This window comes from Barbus barbus (assembly GCF_936440315.1).
Source record: "Barbus barbus genome assembly, chromosome: 1".
Taxonomy (NCBI): Eukaryota; Metazoa; Chordata; class Actinopteri; order Cypriniformes; family Cyprinidae; genus Barbus; species Barbus barbus.
The window spans coordinates 20,015,539-20,031,655 of record NC_136729.1 but is presented as its reverse complement, the minus strand read 5'-3'; the positions used below and the strand labels follow the sequence as shown (position 1 = coordinate 20,031,655).

General features: G+C 40.7%; 1 protein-coding gene across 11 annotated transcripts in view; it reads left to right on the top strand.

Annotated features, from left to right (window-relative positions):
• LOC306870843 (transducin-like enhancer protein 3-B) overlaps window positions 1-15,888 on the top strand; it is a 29,333-nt gene extending 13,445 nt beyond the window's left edge. For 3 of the 11 annotated variants that reach the window (XM_079418285.1, XM_079418284.1, XM_079418280.1), the window contains exons 8-20: window positions 3,949-4,162; window positions 7,688-7,807; window positions 8,532-8,582; window positions 8,671-8,823; window positions 9,234-9,366; window positions 9,605-9,777; window positions 10,253-10,329; window positions 10,709-10,958; window positions 11,704-11,951; window positions 12,051-12,198; window positions 12,684-12,834; window positions 13,165-13,241; window positions 14,340-15,888. In XM_079418285.1, the coding sequence (XP_079274411.1) occupies window positions 3,949-4,162; window positions 7,688-7,807; window positions 8,532-8,582; window positions 8,671-8,823; window positions 9,234-9,366; window positions 9,605-9,777; window positions 10,253-10,329; window positions 10,709-10,958; window positions 11,704-11,951; window positions 12,051-12,198; window positions 12,684-12,834; window positions 13,165-13,241; window positions 14,340-14,447 (1,903 nt within the window). In that variant the 3' untranslated portion in view covers window positions 14,448-15,888. Of the gene's footprint in view, window positions 1-3,948; window positions 4,163-4,299; window positions 4,317-7,687; window positions 7,808-8,531; window positions 8,583-8,670; window positions 8,824-9,233; window positions 9,367-9,604; window positions 9,778-10,252; window positions 10,330-10,708; window positions 10,959-11,703; window positions 11,952-12,050; window positions 12,199-12,683; window positions 12,835-13,164; window positions 13,242-14,339 lie in introns of all 11 variants that reach the window. The other 8 variants (XM_079418278.1, XM_079418283.1, XM_079418287.1 and 5 more) reach the window with 6 other exon arrangements.
• The last annotated feature ends 229 nt before the right edge of the window (window positions 15,889-16,117 follow it).

Below are 16,117 nucleotides of genomic sequence, written 5' to 3'. Positions count from 1 at the left end.
TGACCCCTGTTTTCAAGGTAATTGCTTCCTCGAATTTGCCTGAATGCAACTGTCGACGGGGTTCCATCATTTAACAGCTAGCCATTCAGCAGAGCAGCTTGGCAAGAGGTGGGGGAGGCATGGGGGCAGGGCTTGTTGTTTCTGCTCACACATACACACACACACACTTAGCAATCACATGGTCATCATGATGGTGGATAAATAGATGTAGTCAGGCAGACACTTGCCGTACTGTTGCAGGAATTAACACGCACTCTCACACACATCCTCACAGGCTTGAAAAAAAAAAACAAGATTTTATTTGTTGGCTAGTGAGATGGCAGGAGATCAATCTGTGTGCCCTGACGGAGAGGGGGAGGGGGGGGCGGGGTCATTAAAGATTCACTGTTAATCAGGAGCCAGCAGCGTTTGGCACAGAGAGAGAGAAAAAGAGAAGGAAGATTGTGAAAGGAGACAGAGACATTGAGAGAGGGAGTGATATCCACAGGGAGGGGTAGAGGCAAATAAGTGGGTTAACAAGAGAAGAGAGACGCCCATGAAAGCTTTAGTCTGTGGTACCACTGACCTGTTAAAGTGACAGTGCTGAACATGTCTGTGGCTTTGCTAATAAGTTACAGCCGACAAGGTTTTTATGTTAATGATGCTGTAGCTGTACCAAAAAAGCAATAGTATGAGTAACACATATATGCAAGTGTATGCGTTACTCATACTGTTAACTTTTTTTTAGCATATTTATATATGCATGCTAGGGCTGTGATTGATATAATCACAAAGTAATATTAATAATAGTAATATTACAGTAATCATTTATTTAAAAAAACACTTTAGCAGTATTAAATTATTTAGCAGTATTATAATAAAAAATAAAAAACCCTACAATTTCAAGTTGCGCAGCCCAAATATACATAGTCTTAGAATGGCAGAGGTAAATTCACTTTTAAAGTGGGAGTAGGTATAAAAAGTCGCATCATCTTGCTCTTAAATGTTTAAACTGGCAAAGCTTACATGAGTTTAGTTTAACACCGATATCAACGTGTGCTGTTCAGGTCTCACCTGTGCGCGCACGCTATCAGCACCCGGGTGATGACGGAAAAAATGCTCATATTCCAGTATACGCACTCGCATTGAATGAGTGAATGATTTGTCCACTTTTTTTTTTTTTTTTTTTTTTTTTTTTTTAAATCGCTGTAGTTGTAATGTACTGGGAAGCCAGAATGCGTATCCATTAACAGAAGCATGCATTAGCCGAACATGTTATTTATAACAAACCATATTGCAGCTGCGTTGTCAGATTTAAGTTGAACCGCGGTCCTAGTGCGTGCCGAACCGTACAGTTTGTTTTTTTTTTTTTTGGCGAAACATTCCACTCCTAGTAAATGCGTAACATATGTACGCGAAAACCGTGTATCATATGCACGGCATCAAATTTCGTATCATATGCGTTATGAATGCGAAAACTGTTATATGCACACCAAACGAGACCGGGCTCGAAAAGCATATTAATAGAGGTGTGATGGTTAAGCCAAACAAGACCTTAATTTCATAAGTTGTAAAAATGGTCTTATATAGAAGTCAGTGTGAATTTTATCGTTCTTTTATGTAAAAATTTAGCAGCAGAGGTCGGTTGCTGGTTTGCTCTGTTTAGATCCAGAACACCAGATTAATTTTGCATACTGTTTCTGTTCATTTGCATTTCAGATTTCACACTAGCAGCCTAAATAGCCTCTGACTCAAAACATGACTTATGATGATAAAGGTGAATGTTTAGCCAGTTATATTTGTCACTGCTATGCTATTAGCGGAAGACTAGTAGGGATCATTGTGTCTTTCTAGGATGGCTAGGTTGTCCAGCACTGTGGTTAGGTTAGAAACACACATTTAAATACAAAAGCACCCTTCATTGCTGAAATAGCGTTGGTCAGCATTCATGTGCCTGGGTGGATTTGTGAAGTAGTGATGTGTTATTCATGAGTGAACAGTGTGAGCGTGTATTGACATGCTCGTCTCTTTTCTCTCATCAGCAGCAGCCTCATGCTGTCTATCCTGCTCTGATGGTCAGTGCTAAAGACAGCCTCTGTGTGTGTTATTTGGGTTTTTGAAGTGAAGTTGAGACCCCAACATTCTTTAGCCCCTAACGCTTCTCAGTGTTATCTAGTGTGTGTGTGTGTGTGTGTGTGTGTGTGTGTGTGTTCTGCATTGTGCTTCCTTTAGTCATTGGTGTCAAGGCAATGGCTGTTTACTGGGAGAATAGTAGTGCTTGTACATGCATGGTTTATAAATCTATATTGTTTTTTGAGCCCTCTTTACATTAAGACCACTGCAGGACTGCTGTGACATCAAAAAATGTATTTGATGCATATTTTGATTGCTTAAAACAAATGAATGCGTTAAAACTAAATGAGCTACATTTTGCACAAGAAAATGTTTGTATTTAGAGCTAAATTTCTGGTTACAAAATCTTATTGGCAATTCTGTTCACAACTCATACTTGCACTACTGTTCTTTTTGTTTGTCTCTTGTGCTCAAAAATGCAGTAAAACTGTTAAAAATACATATTTACAATAATATTTATTTGAAGGCATTTTAAAATTTAGTTAATGGCAAAACTGGATTTGTCACAAGGTCTTTCTGTAATCATTATAATATGCTGATTTCTTATCGCATTTAAAATAGAAATTACTTGAATTTATTTGAAATTGTTTTTTTGGTAACATTTATAAATGTCTTTTACTGTCACTTTTGATCAGTTTTAAAGAAAAATCATGTTGATCCCAAACTTTTGAATGGTTGTGTATGTCAGCTTTTAATCTGAAATGTAATTTTTTTTTTTTTTTTGTTGGAGTTTTGCAGTTATTACTAATATGGGCATGTCTATCTATTGTAAATTTGGGAAGATTTTGTGCATTGGATTTATGTGTCACAGGACAGTTAATCCAGCAAAATTGATCTGGTGATAAATTCTATAATTACTGTGTACAATTGTGGGAATTGAGGTATAAATGTATACGAGTCTGTGACTGGACTTGTATTAAATCTTTTCAGATGAAAAGAGGTTCCGATATTTTCCCCAAAAGGTCTAAATCCAAATTTAATTTTATTTAAATTTTAAATTAAACTTTTATTTTCTAACAGACATTAAGCAATGACCAACATAATGTTTAATCCAGATGGAAGAAAGATGGATCATAGAGTGCAACACACATTTACCCGATCTTATCAGTTGCATTATTACATCTTCCTCTCTTAGCTGTAAACAGCCACTGCTTTGACACCATGTGTTACAGGCTATTAAATTAACACAAACATAGAATGGATTGTCTGATTGGCTGTTGTTAAGGAGGCATGGAGGAGTGGCATAGCCTAGGAGATGGTAACCACGGACATGTGTAAACTCTCTCTGAAATATTACAGGCTGTGAGGTGACTGTAGTGGATGCCGTTTATTTGATGTTTACCTACATTTTGCTTAACTCACTTGACTGTGTGTGTGTAGTATACAGGTAGTATAGTGAATGAATGTGTGTACATATTGACTCAGAAAACAAATACCAGAAAATCATGCACCCTCATTTTAATACGGTTTCTTGATTGTATAGGATAGGAGTGTGTAAATTCTGTTTGAAGATCATGTAATGAGTCAAGGTTTTGTGTATTTCTAGTTTGTTGCAAAAAAAAATGCATGTTAAGTAGTGTAGATATGTTGAGCAGTGCATGTTTAGAAATCTGTAGTATGTGTCGGAGTGAGCTGTTCCTGCTGAGCTTAAGGAGGACATGTCCTTGTGAAGGGTGTCCTGCTTTGATCCAGCCTCTAATGGAGGTGTTAGGGTGCCAGTGTTCCTGTCCGTGCATCCTGTGAGAGAGGGGCTTAACCAGTCACCTTTATTCAGTGTGTGCTGTCCATATGCCTTTTCCCTCCGACCCACTTGATGCACATGTGTGTGTTTGACAGCAGCAGCAGCTCCAGGCTCAACACCTTTCTCATGCTGCCCACGGACCTCCGGTCCAGCTGCCCCCTCACCCCTCGGGGCTGCAGCCCCCAGGCATCCCTCCAGTCACAGGCTCAGGGTCAGGTCTGCTGGCGCTGGGAGCTCTGGGCAGCCAGGCGCACCTGCCAGTCAAAGACGAGAAGAATCATCATGACCTGGAGCACAGAGGTAATGCACGTATGCACTGAAGAGAAAACAAAAATGTCCTGAATCGGTAAGCTCATGCTTTGGTAAGGAAATAAATGTAAATGCTGACTTGGTGTTTTTCTTTATCTGTTTCTTTTAACGACTACATCATTCTCCCATGGATAAAGACCGGGAATCTAGCACGGTGAGTTCTGTCACTTTCTGATTTTCCATGTCTGTCTCTAATTGCTTTTTTTTATGCAGAACTTCAGTTTTATTCTGTTCCTTACACTTAACTAATGTATGGGCTTATTCAGTAGTTTTTTTTAGCTAGTGTTCACATCCTCCTCCTTTGTGTACTTCAAGTACCGATACCACAATGGTGTTAGATGCTGCACTGCCATCTGTCAAAGTGGATCAGCATGATTGTGTCTCAAATTTTATGTAAATTACACTGATCTTAATGAGTTTTAGAGAGAAGGCTCTACACACCAATTCCCTTACCTGTCCAACAAAAAAAGAACCTGCCTTAAGCATCACATTTCACATCTCTCACAAATGACTCTTGTTGTGTTCCACAAAATTCAAACTCTTTGCAGCGACATGAAGTAAATTGTGGCAGAATTTTTATTTTTTGTTGAACTGTTCCTTTAAGTCCTGGCGTTTGATGAAGAGGGGAGTCAGCGGCAGCGTGAGCAGAGCAGGCAGCATTAGGGCACACTAAGCCTTTTAAAAAAAATAATAATAATAAAAAAGAGAGGGGAGCCTGCTGTATAATCCTACTTTTAATCCAGGTAAAAAATGCGCAAAAACCCAGGCCAGGGATTAGCAGCGCTATAATTTCATCACAATTAAAAAAAGACTTTGACTCGCTATCTTAAAGGATTTGTCCTCACCCACTCTTCATGTCTGCAGCTGCTGGCTCAAATAAACCTGACTCATTCAACCATATCTCATTGCCTCCTCTGTTTCTCCTTGTGCCTCTTTTCTTCATTTTTTTTAACTGCTCTTTCGCTCGTTCCTTTGGCTCTTTGTCTCCACAGCTCTCGTTCTGTCCCTCTGTGCATATCTCTTGTCATGTTTATTTGCAGTTTTTTTTTATAACCACTTAGTCTCCCTATCTCCCAAATGCTGGATTGCCCCATTTCGCCTCCTAAACTGGATAGCAGAAAGGTTTGACTTGGCAATAGAGTTTGTGTGTGTTGAATGGGCAGCAGTGTGAATGGGTGCAGTCATGCCTGCAGAAATCAGACTCTGCTGCTGATTAGCGCTTAGTGCAGCAGCGGCCATCCTGCTCTCTGCCCGCCAGGACTTCCTGTTGTCACGGGTCATCTGATAGCACCACTCTTACTTTGCTTATTGAGTCACGTTAAGCCTGTCTTAAAAGGTCAGCCTATTAAACCCGCAGCTGAGATGCACACATACACGCTCCCCTGTCAGGCTGAGAGAGCAGTCTAGGTCTGTTTATTATTTTTGGATTAGCAGAAGAAGGGGGTGGGGAGAGAAATGGGCTGCTTAGTGCTGTCAAAAGCAACACTGAGAATGCTGTAGAGTGTTTGTGAGTGGGGTTTAAGCTGCCGGGATTCCTTTGTGTCTCCTCCAGGAGAGCATGGAGTTCCTTCTGCCTGGAGATCACTTCCTTTGGCCCAGCCACATCCTCCTTTTCATCTGTCTCCCCTTCTCTGTCTGCGTGAATAGAGGTTTGTCAGTCAGACCGAGAGTGTGGGCTTGGCACTGAGATCATGCACTGGCAGTGCCACACTCGCTGGCCTAGAGATGGTGCCCGCCTGCCCAGCTGTGCTCACAGAGGGAGCGCCACTCAGCTGCTGCCACTCTCGGTGCATTCTGGTCTATGTAGCTCCAGCTGCTCTTCTTTCCTCTTTTTCTATCTGCTGTGAATTTCTCCTATGGTACCTACTTAGTTTAAGAATACTTCATTTTTCAAACCACCCAAAACAAAGTAGAGATGTGATTTAGAAAAAAAAAAGATCATTACTATTTTTATGTATTATAATTATTATTATACAAGAATTAGTATTATTGGAATGGGAGGTCCAGGTTTGCTGTGCTTGCTTTTTTTTTTTTTTGGCTTCAAAATTTGTCACATTTTGATTATTGCAATTTACAATATTAACCAAATGGGAAATATTATTATTGTAATTCACTGTAAATGTTATTTTACAGAAGAACTGTAAAAGTGCAATGCTAATAATTGTGGCTGTCTTAATTTATTATGTTTAAGTATTTAAGCTTTTTTGACAGAAAACCACAGGATTTCCTTAAATCTAATCTTTTTTTGACAGCTTTTCATCATAATTTAGGGTGGATGGTTGGTATGTGTTGTGTATTTCAAAACACATAAGTGACATTCATAGCTCATGCAAAGATGTAGTTTGTGAGGTTCAGTATTTACTGTGAACAAGCCTCTTTGAGAGTCTGCTACTTGCTTGTATACAGAGCGCTTCCCTCCGAAACACACTGCACATATATTTATTTTTAATTCAATCAGGGCATTTGCAAATTGATAATTGCCCTAAGCCATATTGCTATTTTTATTTTGATTAATTGTGTGGCTCCACAAGTGGTCTTGGCAAAGGGCCGGGGAGTAAAAGTGGCATACATGGACCCGCTCCCTCTTTTATGGCTCAGTCGTTGTGTTTAAAGGGTGACTGTTTGCTGTGTTTTAGTCAGGGTGGGCATGTGCAGGAGGGTAGGAAAACAAGCTGTTGTCTTGCTGGTTGACTCTCGGTGTGAGGGGCCGTTTATTCTAGTTTGGTGTTTGCGTTTCATGGTGTTATTCTCTCTCTCCCACTCCGTGCCGCAGGGATCAGTTTTCGCTTGACCCTGCTGTCTAGTTTGGCGCATTGGGGTTGTGTAATGCTCGGTGCAGGTTGCCCAGGACTGCGAGGTTAGCCCAGTATGTTTGAAGTGTGGTGTGGTCAGGATGGTTTAGAGGCCTCACTCTTCAGGGATAGTTTGCTCAGCTGTCCCGCCTGCTTTGCTTCATGGGGCCTGGGCTGGCTTGCTTGGCAGGCCCCACGCTCTATCCTTTTCTCCATGCCAGGGAGTGCGGGTGATCTAACAGGACCTGGGGCTTAACCCCCTCGCTTCTCCGTGTTTACCTTGTACGAGCGAGGAATTTACACACATGGCTCGCTCAAAGCCACCAGTGGCCCCATGTCGCCTCTGATATTTGTATTTGTGCTGCTGAGAGTCTGGGCCATCTTGAGCATAACTGACTGTCTACAGCTAATGAGCAGATCCTAAAGTGTGTTATTTTGAGGGAGACACTCTTACATGGAGGGTTTGTTTAAAATGTAATGCACCTGCATATGTAAATATTTGTATGCTACATTATATTAAAGTGGTCCTATAAGTTTGGGTTTCTCAAGATTACATCTTTTGAGGGGGGGATCCTAAATTATTGATTTGACGCAAGCGTGAAATGTTCATATTTTATAAATGTAGCATTATTTCATGGGAACGTTAAGTGTTTGTACTGTGCACCAAGTGCACAGTGGTAAGCTTTTATTTGTGATTTGTGCTGATCAACTTTTTTTTTTTTTGTCTAAGCAGAATAATTCAGTATCACCGTCAGACAGCCTGAGAGCCAGTGAGAAACACAGAGGCTCGTCTGAATACAGTCTGGACCCGAAGAAACGCAGAGTGGAGGAGAAGGACAACATGAGCCGATATGTAAGATTCTTTATAAAACAGCCCCACATACAGTCGTTTTAAATGGAATTCATATTGTGACCTTACTACAGATTTCATTTAGCGGTTTAATTAGTAGTTTTAAAGACTGTTTTAAAGACTAAATGTAGTCTGTCTATAGAGAATTATTTTGCACCGTTAAATATCTAATATTTACAGATCTCTGAGTGATATGACACTGATATATTGTGCACCCCTAATTAAGTCGTTATTTTTTTTGTTAAAAACCGATACTACTGATCAAAAGTTTTAGCAAGGTTGTCAAATTAATCACAAGTGTCAGTAAATACTTTCACATTGTTACACAATTTCTATTTAAAAAAAAAGTCCTTTGTGCTTTCTATCTGTCCAATAGTCCTAAAAAATATTTTGAAATTAGAAAGCTGTTATTTTAAATTACAGTATTTGACAATATTACTCTTTACTGTATTTTTTATCAAATAAATGCAGTCTTTGTGAGCATAAGCAACGTGATGCTAAAAAAATCTTACTGACCCCAAACTTTTGAACGGTAGTGTATTATGGTGAGTGTATATATATAAACTGTCTATACCATGCTAGAAATATATGATTGTTTATGCTGAAAACTTGTACAGCCAGCTGTGTTTTAGCCAAATGTTTTTTTTCCTCATATCAATGTTATTTTTTAGAAATCCATTATTTTCTTGGATCACTCCAGTATTTAACGGTTGTTTATACACTACAGGACAGTGATGGTGACAAAAGTGATGATCTGGTCGTGGATGTGTCCAACGAGGTAAAAACTAGTACATGTGTTTCCCATTTTTGGTTGGAGAACTGCTACTCTTTTGTATGTGACCTGATGTTTCTCTTTCCCACTGTAGGATCCAGCCACTCCAAGGGTCAGCCCGTCTCGCTCTCCTCCTGAGAATGGGCTTGATAAGGCCAGAGCGCTGAAGAAAGATGCCCCCAACAGCCCGGCCTCTGTGGCCTCCTCTGGGAGCACCCCCTCCTCAAAAGTGAAGGACCATCCACATGTAAGCGTAAGGGAACAGAGGATGGGCATTTATGCATTTATGGTGCACATTTGCAAAACCCTCTTCCTCTCCTCAGCTTTATAGCTACAGCGTAAATGTCAGATTGAAGCGTAACATGAATACATCAGCTACTGTCAGACAAACAGCAGCTAAGCCGCTAGCCTTGGCTAATATCTCAATGCGCTTAGCTAGCCTCAGAGGGGAAGAGGAGAAAAGAGAGAGTGATTAAAGATGAGTGAGAGGATGAGGTCTCGGGGAAGGGTTCGGTCTGAAGTTTAGCTTTATCCTCCTCAGCTATAATGAGCTGTCAGTGTTTGACTGGATTAGTGCAAGAGAGCTCTCTGGATTTGAGCATTTGTGGTATGTAGCTTTAGCTATGTTAATTCCATCTCTGTTCCTTCATCTTTCAGAATGACAAGTCATCCACCCCAGGTTTAAAGTCCAACACCCCCACCCCACGCAACGATGCTCCCACCCCAGGAACCAGCAACACCCCTGGGCTCAGGCCCATACCCGGAAAACCACCAGGCATGGAAGCGCTGAGTAAGTAGAAACTGTGCACTTTTAAACCTATCGATTCATTAGGCATTCACATTCATTGAAACTTTTTTGACCATATATTTGAGCATTGGACAACTTTTTGAAACCAGCCACCTGAGCTGAATCTGTGGCTAATCTGGAGCCTAAGGAAAATTATGGTGCTATGCTAACCAGTCAAACCTGTAAGTGTATGCATGCATTTATAGCTTTTCAACGTTGGCTTTTCTTCATATATTCCCAGCAGCACCTGCTCTACGTACACCATTGTCGATTGCAGCGCCATATGGGGCTCCGTTCGCCATGATGGGCCACCACCCGGAGATGAACGGCTCATTGACCAGTCCAGGTGTTTACCCTGGCCTTCATATCTCCCCTCAGATGAGTGCCGCTGCTGCCTATGGACGCTCAACTATGGTTAGACTTCCTGTCTTTATTTTCTTTGATTACATATACATTGTTAAAGGTTTGCAGAAGCTTGTTGTCCTGTTCCAGTTTTCTTTCTTTCTCTGTCACACATACACTTCCTGTTCCTCTAATCATCTAGAATTGCCTTTAGTGGCTCTCTTCCATAGCTCAGAGGGTAATTTTACATGCATACCATGTTAGGAAAGCATTCCTGTTAAATATTACCTTTTGCATTTGTACTGCGTTTGTTCTGCTTCTCTGTGTTTGCGCTAATGGCATGGGAAGTAACACTTGTCTGGGGGGTCTTTAATAATGGCTTGAGGGGAGAGATAAAGCACGAACAAGAGCTAAACTAGAATATTAACAATATATTACAATATGACAATAGAGCTGATACAGGGAAAAAATAGACTTTAAAATCAGTTTCGGTTTGTTTTGCAGCATACTCTTTAATGCTAAGATGCTAAGAATCCGTATGTTGTAGGTGGGCTTTGATCCTCATCCCCACATGCGTGCCCCTGGCCTGCCAACAAGTCTGACCTCTATACCTGGAGGGAAACCGTAAGTGCTGTTATTGAACTCAAACTATGCATAACATGCTACTGTTAGAATACATTTTTTAATTACATTTTTTTTGGTAAGAAATGAGTACTTTAGCATGGATGCATTAAATTAATCAAAAGTGACATTTATGATGTTAGAAAAGATTTCAATTTCAAATAAATGCTGTTCTTTTCAGCTTTCTATTGATCAAATATTGACGTGTTCATAAAAATATAAAGTAGCACAACTGTTTTAAACATTTGTTAATTAGTAATGTTTATTGGGCACCAAATCATTAGAATAATATCTGAAGGATCATGTGACATGTATGAGAATTTCTTATTGATTTATTGATCATTCCAGTTCATTTGTCATTCTTTTATGTTCTGATAAATAGGGCCTACTCCTTCCACGTTAGCGCAGATGGCCAGATGCAACCAGTACCTTTTCCTCCAGATGCTCTGATTGGACCAGGCATTCCCCGTCATGCCCGTCAGATCAACACACTCAGCCATGGTGAGGTGGTGTGCGCCGTAACCATCAGCAACCCCACGCGGCACGTCTATACTGGTGGCAAAGGCTGCGTTAAGATCTGGGATATAAGTCAGCCTGGCAGCAAGAGCCCCGTCTCACAACTCGACTGTCTGGTAAAAATTCATGTTGTCTAATCGGTCCACACAAATTACCAGAATTATCTTACAGTACAGTTACAGTACAGTTTCACTCTTTAATTTTTTTAAACATTTCTATTTTTAATTTTTATACTACCTTTAATCCTCCTGCTAAATAAAGAACCAATCTTCGGGGCTGTGTAGTTATTCTACGGGAAAATACCATGATGGCTCTCCATTATCCCCCTCAGTCTGTGTAACTTGCTTTTTTTGTGTGTGCATGTCCCTGTGCTTGCTCCATAGTGCAGAAAGCAGTGCATTTGATGAGCTGTTCGGCCATTATAAAGTGATTTAATTTGTCTGAAAGCCTGGACTTATTGATCTCCCTCAGGAACAAGTCTAGAATTCTCCTGCTAATTTGAAAATGTGCTTCATCCTGGTGCTGCAACTAAAAACCCTTAAAAGCTTTTCCCTACCCACTTACCATTCTGTGCCCTCTTATCGGCCGCCTCTCCCCCTCGATTAACCTTCATAAACACAGGTTAGACAGGATTTAGAGAGCCAGAGCAAATAACAGGGACCTGAACAGCTGCTTTTCAGCCCTGCCATTTAGATTTGGTTCACCTCTTCAGCCTGATTATTGAGGGGCTAGAGAGGGACATTTGTACATTCTTGTAAAAAAAAAAATTGTACTCCCCCACACACAAAAATCCTCTTTTAAGGCATTATTCCAAAAAGGTCTGTCTCTCAACATGTTCCCTGCTTCTCTCTCTCTCTTCAGAACAGGGATAACTATATCCGTTCCTGTAAGCTGCTTCCGGATGGCCGCACTTTGATCGTTGGAGGGGAAGCCAGCACTCTGACCATATGGGATTTGGCCTCTCAGACTCCCCGTATCAAAGCCGAGCTCACCTCTTCTGCCCCAGCCTGCTATGCGCTGGCGATCAGCCCTGATGCCAAGGTCTGCTTCTCCTGCTGCAGTGATGGAAATATTGCTGTCTGGGACCTTCATAACCAAACCCTTGTCAGGTGATGCTGCATGAAATGGTGTCTCTTTGTGGATAGAGATGTATATGCTGTTCTGATGCATTAAAGAATGATGTGTATATGTCTCGTCTATGTATGTAGGCAGTTCCAGGGCCACACAGATGGTGCAAGTTGTATAGATATTTCCCATGATGGCACCAAACTGTGGACAGGTGGACTGGACAACACGGTACGGTCCTGGGACCTGAGAGAGGGACGACAACTCCAGCAGCATGACTTTACTTCACAGGTAAATATTACACACTCAAATCATGTATAAACATTGTGTAATGTATAATATCTTTGTGAAATATTGCAATTTATAAGCGTTTTTCTTTTATTTTAAAATTACATTTTAAAATGAATAATTTTAAAATGTAAGTAAAAAGTAATTTTAAAATGTAATATATTCCTGTGATGACAGCTGAATTTTCAGCAGCCATTACTCCAGTCTTCAGTGTCACATGGTCCTTCAAAAATTATTTTAATATGCTGATTTGGTTCTTGTGAAGCACGCTATTAATGTAGAAAACTGTCATGCTGAACCTTGCTGAATGAAAGTGTTAATTTTGAGAGAAATTTGTTTTAAAACACTACATTTAAAAATTTTCTTGACTTATTTTACTCTTCCATTTCTGGTTGTTTTGAACGTCCAAATCAGTGTTTATGCATAAATTGTCTATGCACTTTTAGATCAGTTTGTGATGGGCTTTGTTCTTTTGTGCTCTTATCTAGATCTTCTCTCTGGGCTACTGTCCGACGGGCGAGTGGCTGGCTGTGGGAATGGAGAGCAGTAATGTGGAGGTGCTTCATCACACCAAGCCAGACAAGTACCAGCTGCACCTGCACGAGAGCTGTGTCCTCTCCCTCAAATTTGCCTACTGTGGTAAGATACGGTTACTTCACCTTTTATGTAGTGCATCTGAGAATAAATGGGGAGGGGGGGGGGGGCATTAGACTTGCTGTTAAATATATCTGAGACATGACATGGGAAAACAATTGCACAGAGTACTTCAGCCTTACTTTAGTATTCAGTGGTGTTTTTCCATTTTAGCGGGGCCAGGTTGCACTTTGTACCACCCCCAGCACTAGCTCTCTCTTTCTCTTAATGGCCCACTCTACTTCCAAATAAGTCGAGCTGTAGTGAATCAAGTCATTTAGATCAACCTTGACTGTGTACCCATCAGTGCATGTGTGTTTGTTCCATTTCCTAAAGGTAAATGGTTTGTGAGCACTGGGAAGGACAATCTCTTGAATGCCTGGAGGACTCCCTATGGTGCCAGCATTTTCCAGGTATGTCAATCAATACCTCATTCCCTCCCCTTGCTACAGACCATAATACAGTGGGAATGTATGTGTGTTTGTGATTTGTAGTGTGAGCTTCTTAGATTCTGTTTTCAGGCTTTCTTTGGGAGTTTTATTCCTGTTGTAATAGGGTCTTTGAGTGATGGATTTTTATTTTTGCTGTGGAGCTGCAGCTGTACAGAAAATGAGCCATTAGAATGCATGAAATTACATCTTTGTTGACAAACATTTTGCAAGTTAATGGCTTAGCGCTTAGTTTGAGGAAGTGAGGCAGCCATTTTAGAGCCACTCTGAATGGCCTTGTCAAAATAATGGACATCATTAAAAAACAAACAATCAGTAGTGTCAGTGGAGCAGCTACAGTTTTCAATCAGTATTTGTTGTTAAAGTTTAAAAACCATTACATTTGTTTTAAATAGGTAAATGTAAATAAATAAATGTTTCCAATATATATCTGATGAAAAACTTATAAAACTGAAATAAAATGACTAAAACTGAAATGATAAATAAAGTTAAATGGAAATAAAGCATTTTACTCAGTCAGCTGCTACTCCACTCCGGGTTTGTCATATCGTTTGCTCTGTTTACAGGTGAGCGTTTGCTCAGCAATATTTATGCTTGGTTTTTTGACATGCAGGCAATATTCCCTGAATTAAATTTAAAACGTCTTTGCAATAATCTTCCCACTCTTGCATTCACCATCTGTCACTTTTCACTAAAATGTGTAATTTTATCCCCCCCCCCCCCCCCCCCCCCCTTTCAAGTTGACTGCTGACATGATGATCTTTTATGATAATCTATTAATACGGTTTAACACAAGGGAATTCTTGCTGACATTCAGTTAGACGATGGCCGTTAAATTGTTTGAGCGACTTAAGTCTCCCTGCTTCAGGCAAAAATCACACAACTCTGCACTGCTCTCATACGTTGCCAATTGTCTACACACCTACTTGCCTCTCAGAGTGGCTTAAGTACTTCAGTTAATATTTAGAAGGGAGTGATGTTGACATGCTGCTCTGTGGTTTATGTCACCGAGTCTGTTTGATCATGTCAGCTAATCGTTTTCCTGCTTTCCTCTCGCTACAGTCCAAGGAGTCGTCCTCTGTCCTGAGCTGTGACATCTCCGCTGATGATAAGTACATTGTGACAGGATCTGGAGACAAGAAGGCCACAGTGTATGAAGTGATCTACTAAATTCACTGCTTCACCAGATATAAAGACCCATGTATGGAGTTTCTCATTGGGCCTGATATTTAATGGATTCAAGGGATATCTCCTCCACCTTTTCCTCCTTTTATAGTAGGAACCCAGGTTAGGAACTGGTCGGTCCATTGGGATCGGTTCCCAGATGTTTTTATTTTTAGAGCACCTGGATTCTTACAGCAGTGGAGCGGTCCTCTACAGAACCAAGCGGAAACATGTTAAACTGTCCCAAGGACTACCTGACGGCACTAATGTAGTAAATATTGTCTTGCCTTTTCTTTCGGTCTGCTCATGGGATTGTGTGTGCCTATTCCTTCTATAGTATTTCCCCCCCGCCTGAAGATCTGTGATGTAATATGAAGCAGTGCTTCAGTTTTAGCCTCCCGCTCCCTGGACAATTTGTTATAAAGTGTATATATGGAGTAATAAAGACGTTTTATAAATATAATTATATATATTTCCATGTCCTGATATACTTGTGATGGGTTTCTTTGTCCTCATGTCCTTAATGCTTGATGAATGTAGATTAGGACACACTTTTTCATTTTGATTTTGTAAGCACATTCTCTGGGCTGGCCATTTCCTAAAAGGCACATGTGGAAAACCCCTTCCTGATCTTAGTAATTCTTTTTTGCTTTTTGAGCCTGGAATTCTGCGGAAGTCAGAATACGGCGGAAACAGCCCAGAGGAGAGTGAGGAGATTTGTAAATTGACAGCGATATTAAACATGGAGAATGACTAACTGTACTACTTTTCTGTGCCCTTTGCATTGTGTGGCGTCTTGTTGGAAAGAGGAATTCAATTCCAATAATGAAGTGTGATTGTAACATGCTGACTCGGCGTGGATCGCACATTGCGATGAGTAACTTGCCAACTTATCCCGTAAGTAGCCCCATTATAGTTTGCTGTTGTTGAAATGGGATGTGACTCACCCCAGTGATTGACAGCTTACTTTTGCTGTATAGCTCCACCCTAATGAGCCTGCAGCCCTGTTTTCACCCACAGATTGATGTAAACCTTCTATGTGAGTGATTGGAGTCAATTGGGTATTCATTTCTGTACAAGTTGAGCCAGTTTTCTAATGAATATATTCATTGCCTGCACTGACTTTGGTGAAGCTCTGTGTGAAAGTGTGTGCGCATGAGAGAGAGAGAGAGAGAGAGAAGAGAGTGGCTCTTTTAAACCTGATCCTGGCTAACCATTTTTGTGTAAATTTTGGACTGTTTGAACTATGGGAACTGGAGTCTGCTTCATGGGGCCACAACAGAATCGGTCACGGCAAACTCCGACTTTAGTACAGTACAAAACCTTGACCCGCCTGCCTTTCACAACCTCTCAACTTCACACCAAAGTATGTAGCAAATTGTTGTCAGCACTGATCATGTACAGTTGTTAATTCAATAAACTTTTCTCTTTCTTTTTTTTTTTTTGTAAAACGTGTCATGGATTTTGGTTTAATTGAGAGCACTACTGTGGGATTTGAATCACAGGCTGGGTGTGTGTGTGTCACGTTAACGGTTAACCCAATAAGTCTTCAGTATAGAGACTAATGACAAAGGCTGGGTATGTTATCTAGATTTTCCCACATGGTGTCAAGCTGAGTGAAGAGTTGAGACATGAAGTTGAGTGTGTGTGTGTGTGTGTAAGAGACATAGTTTCTG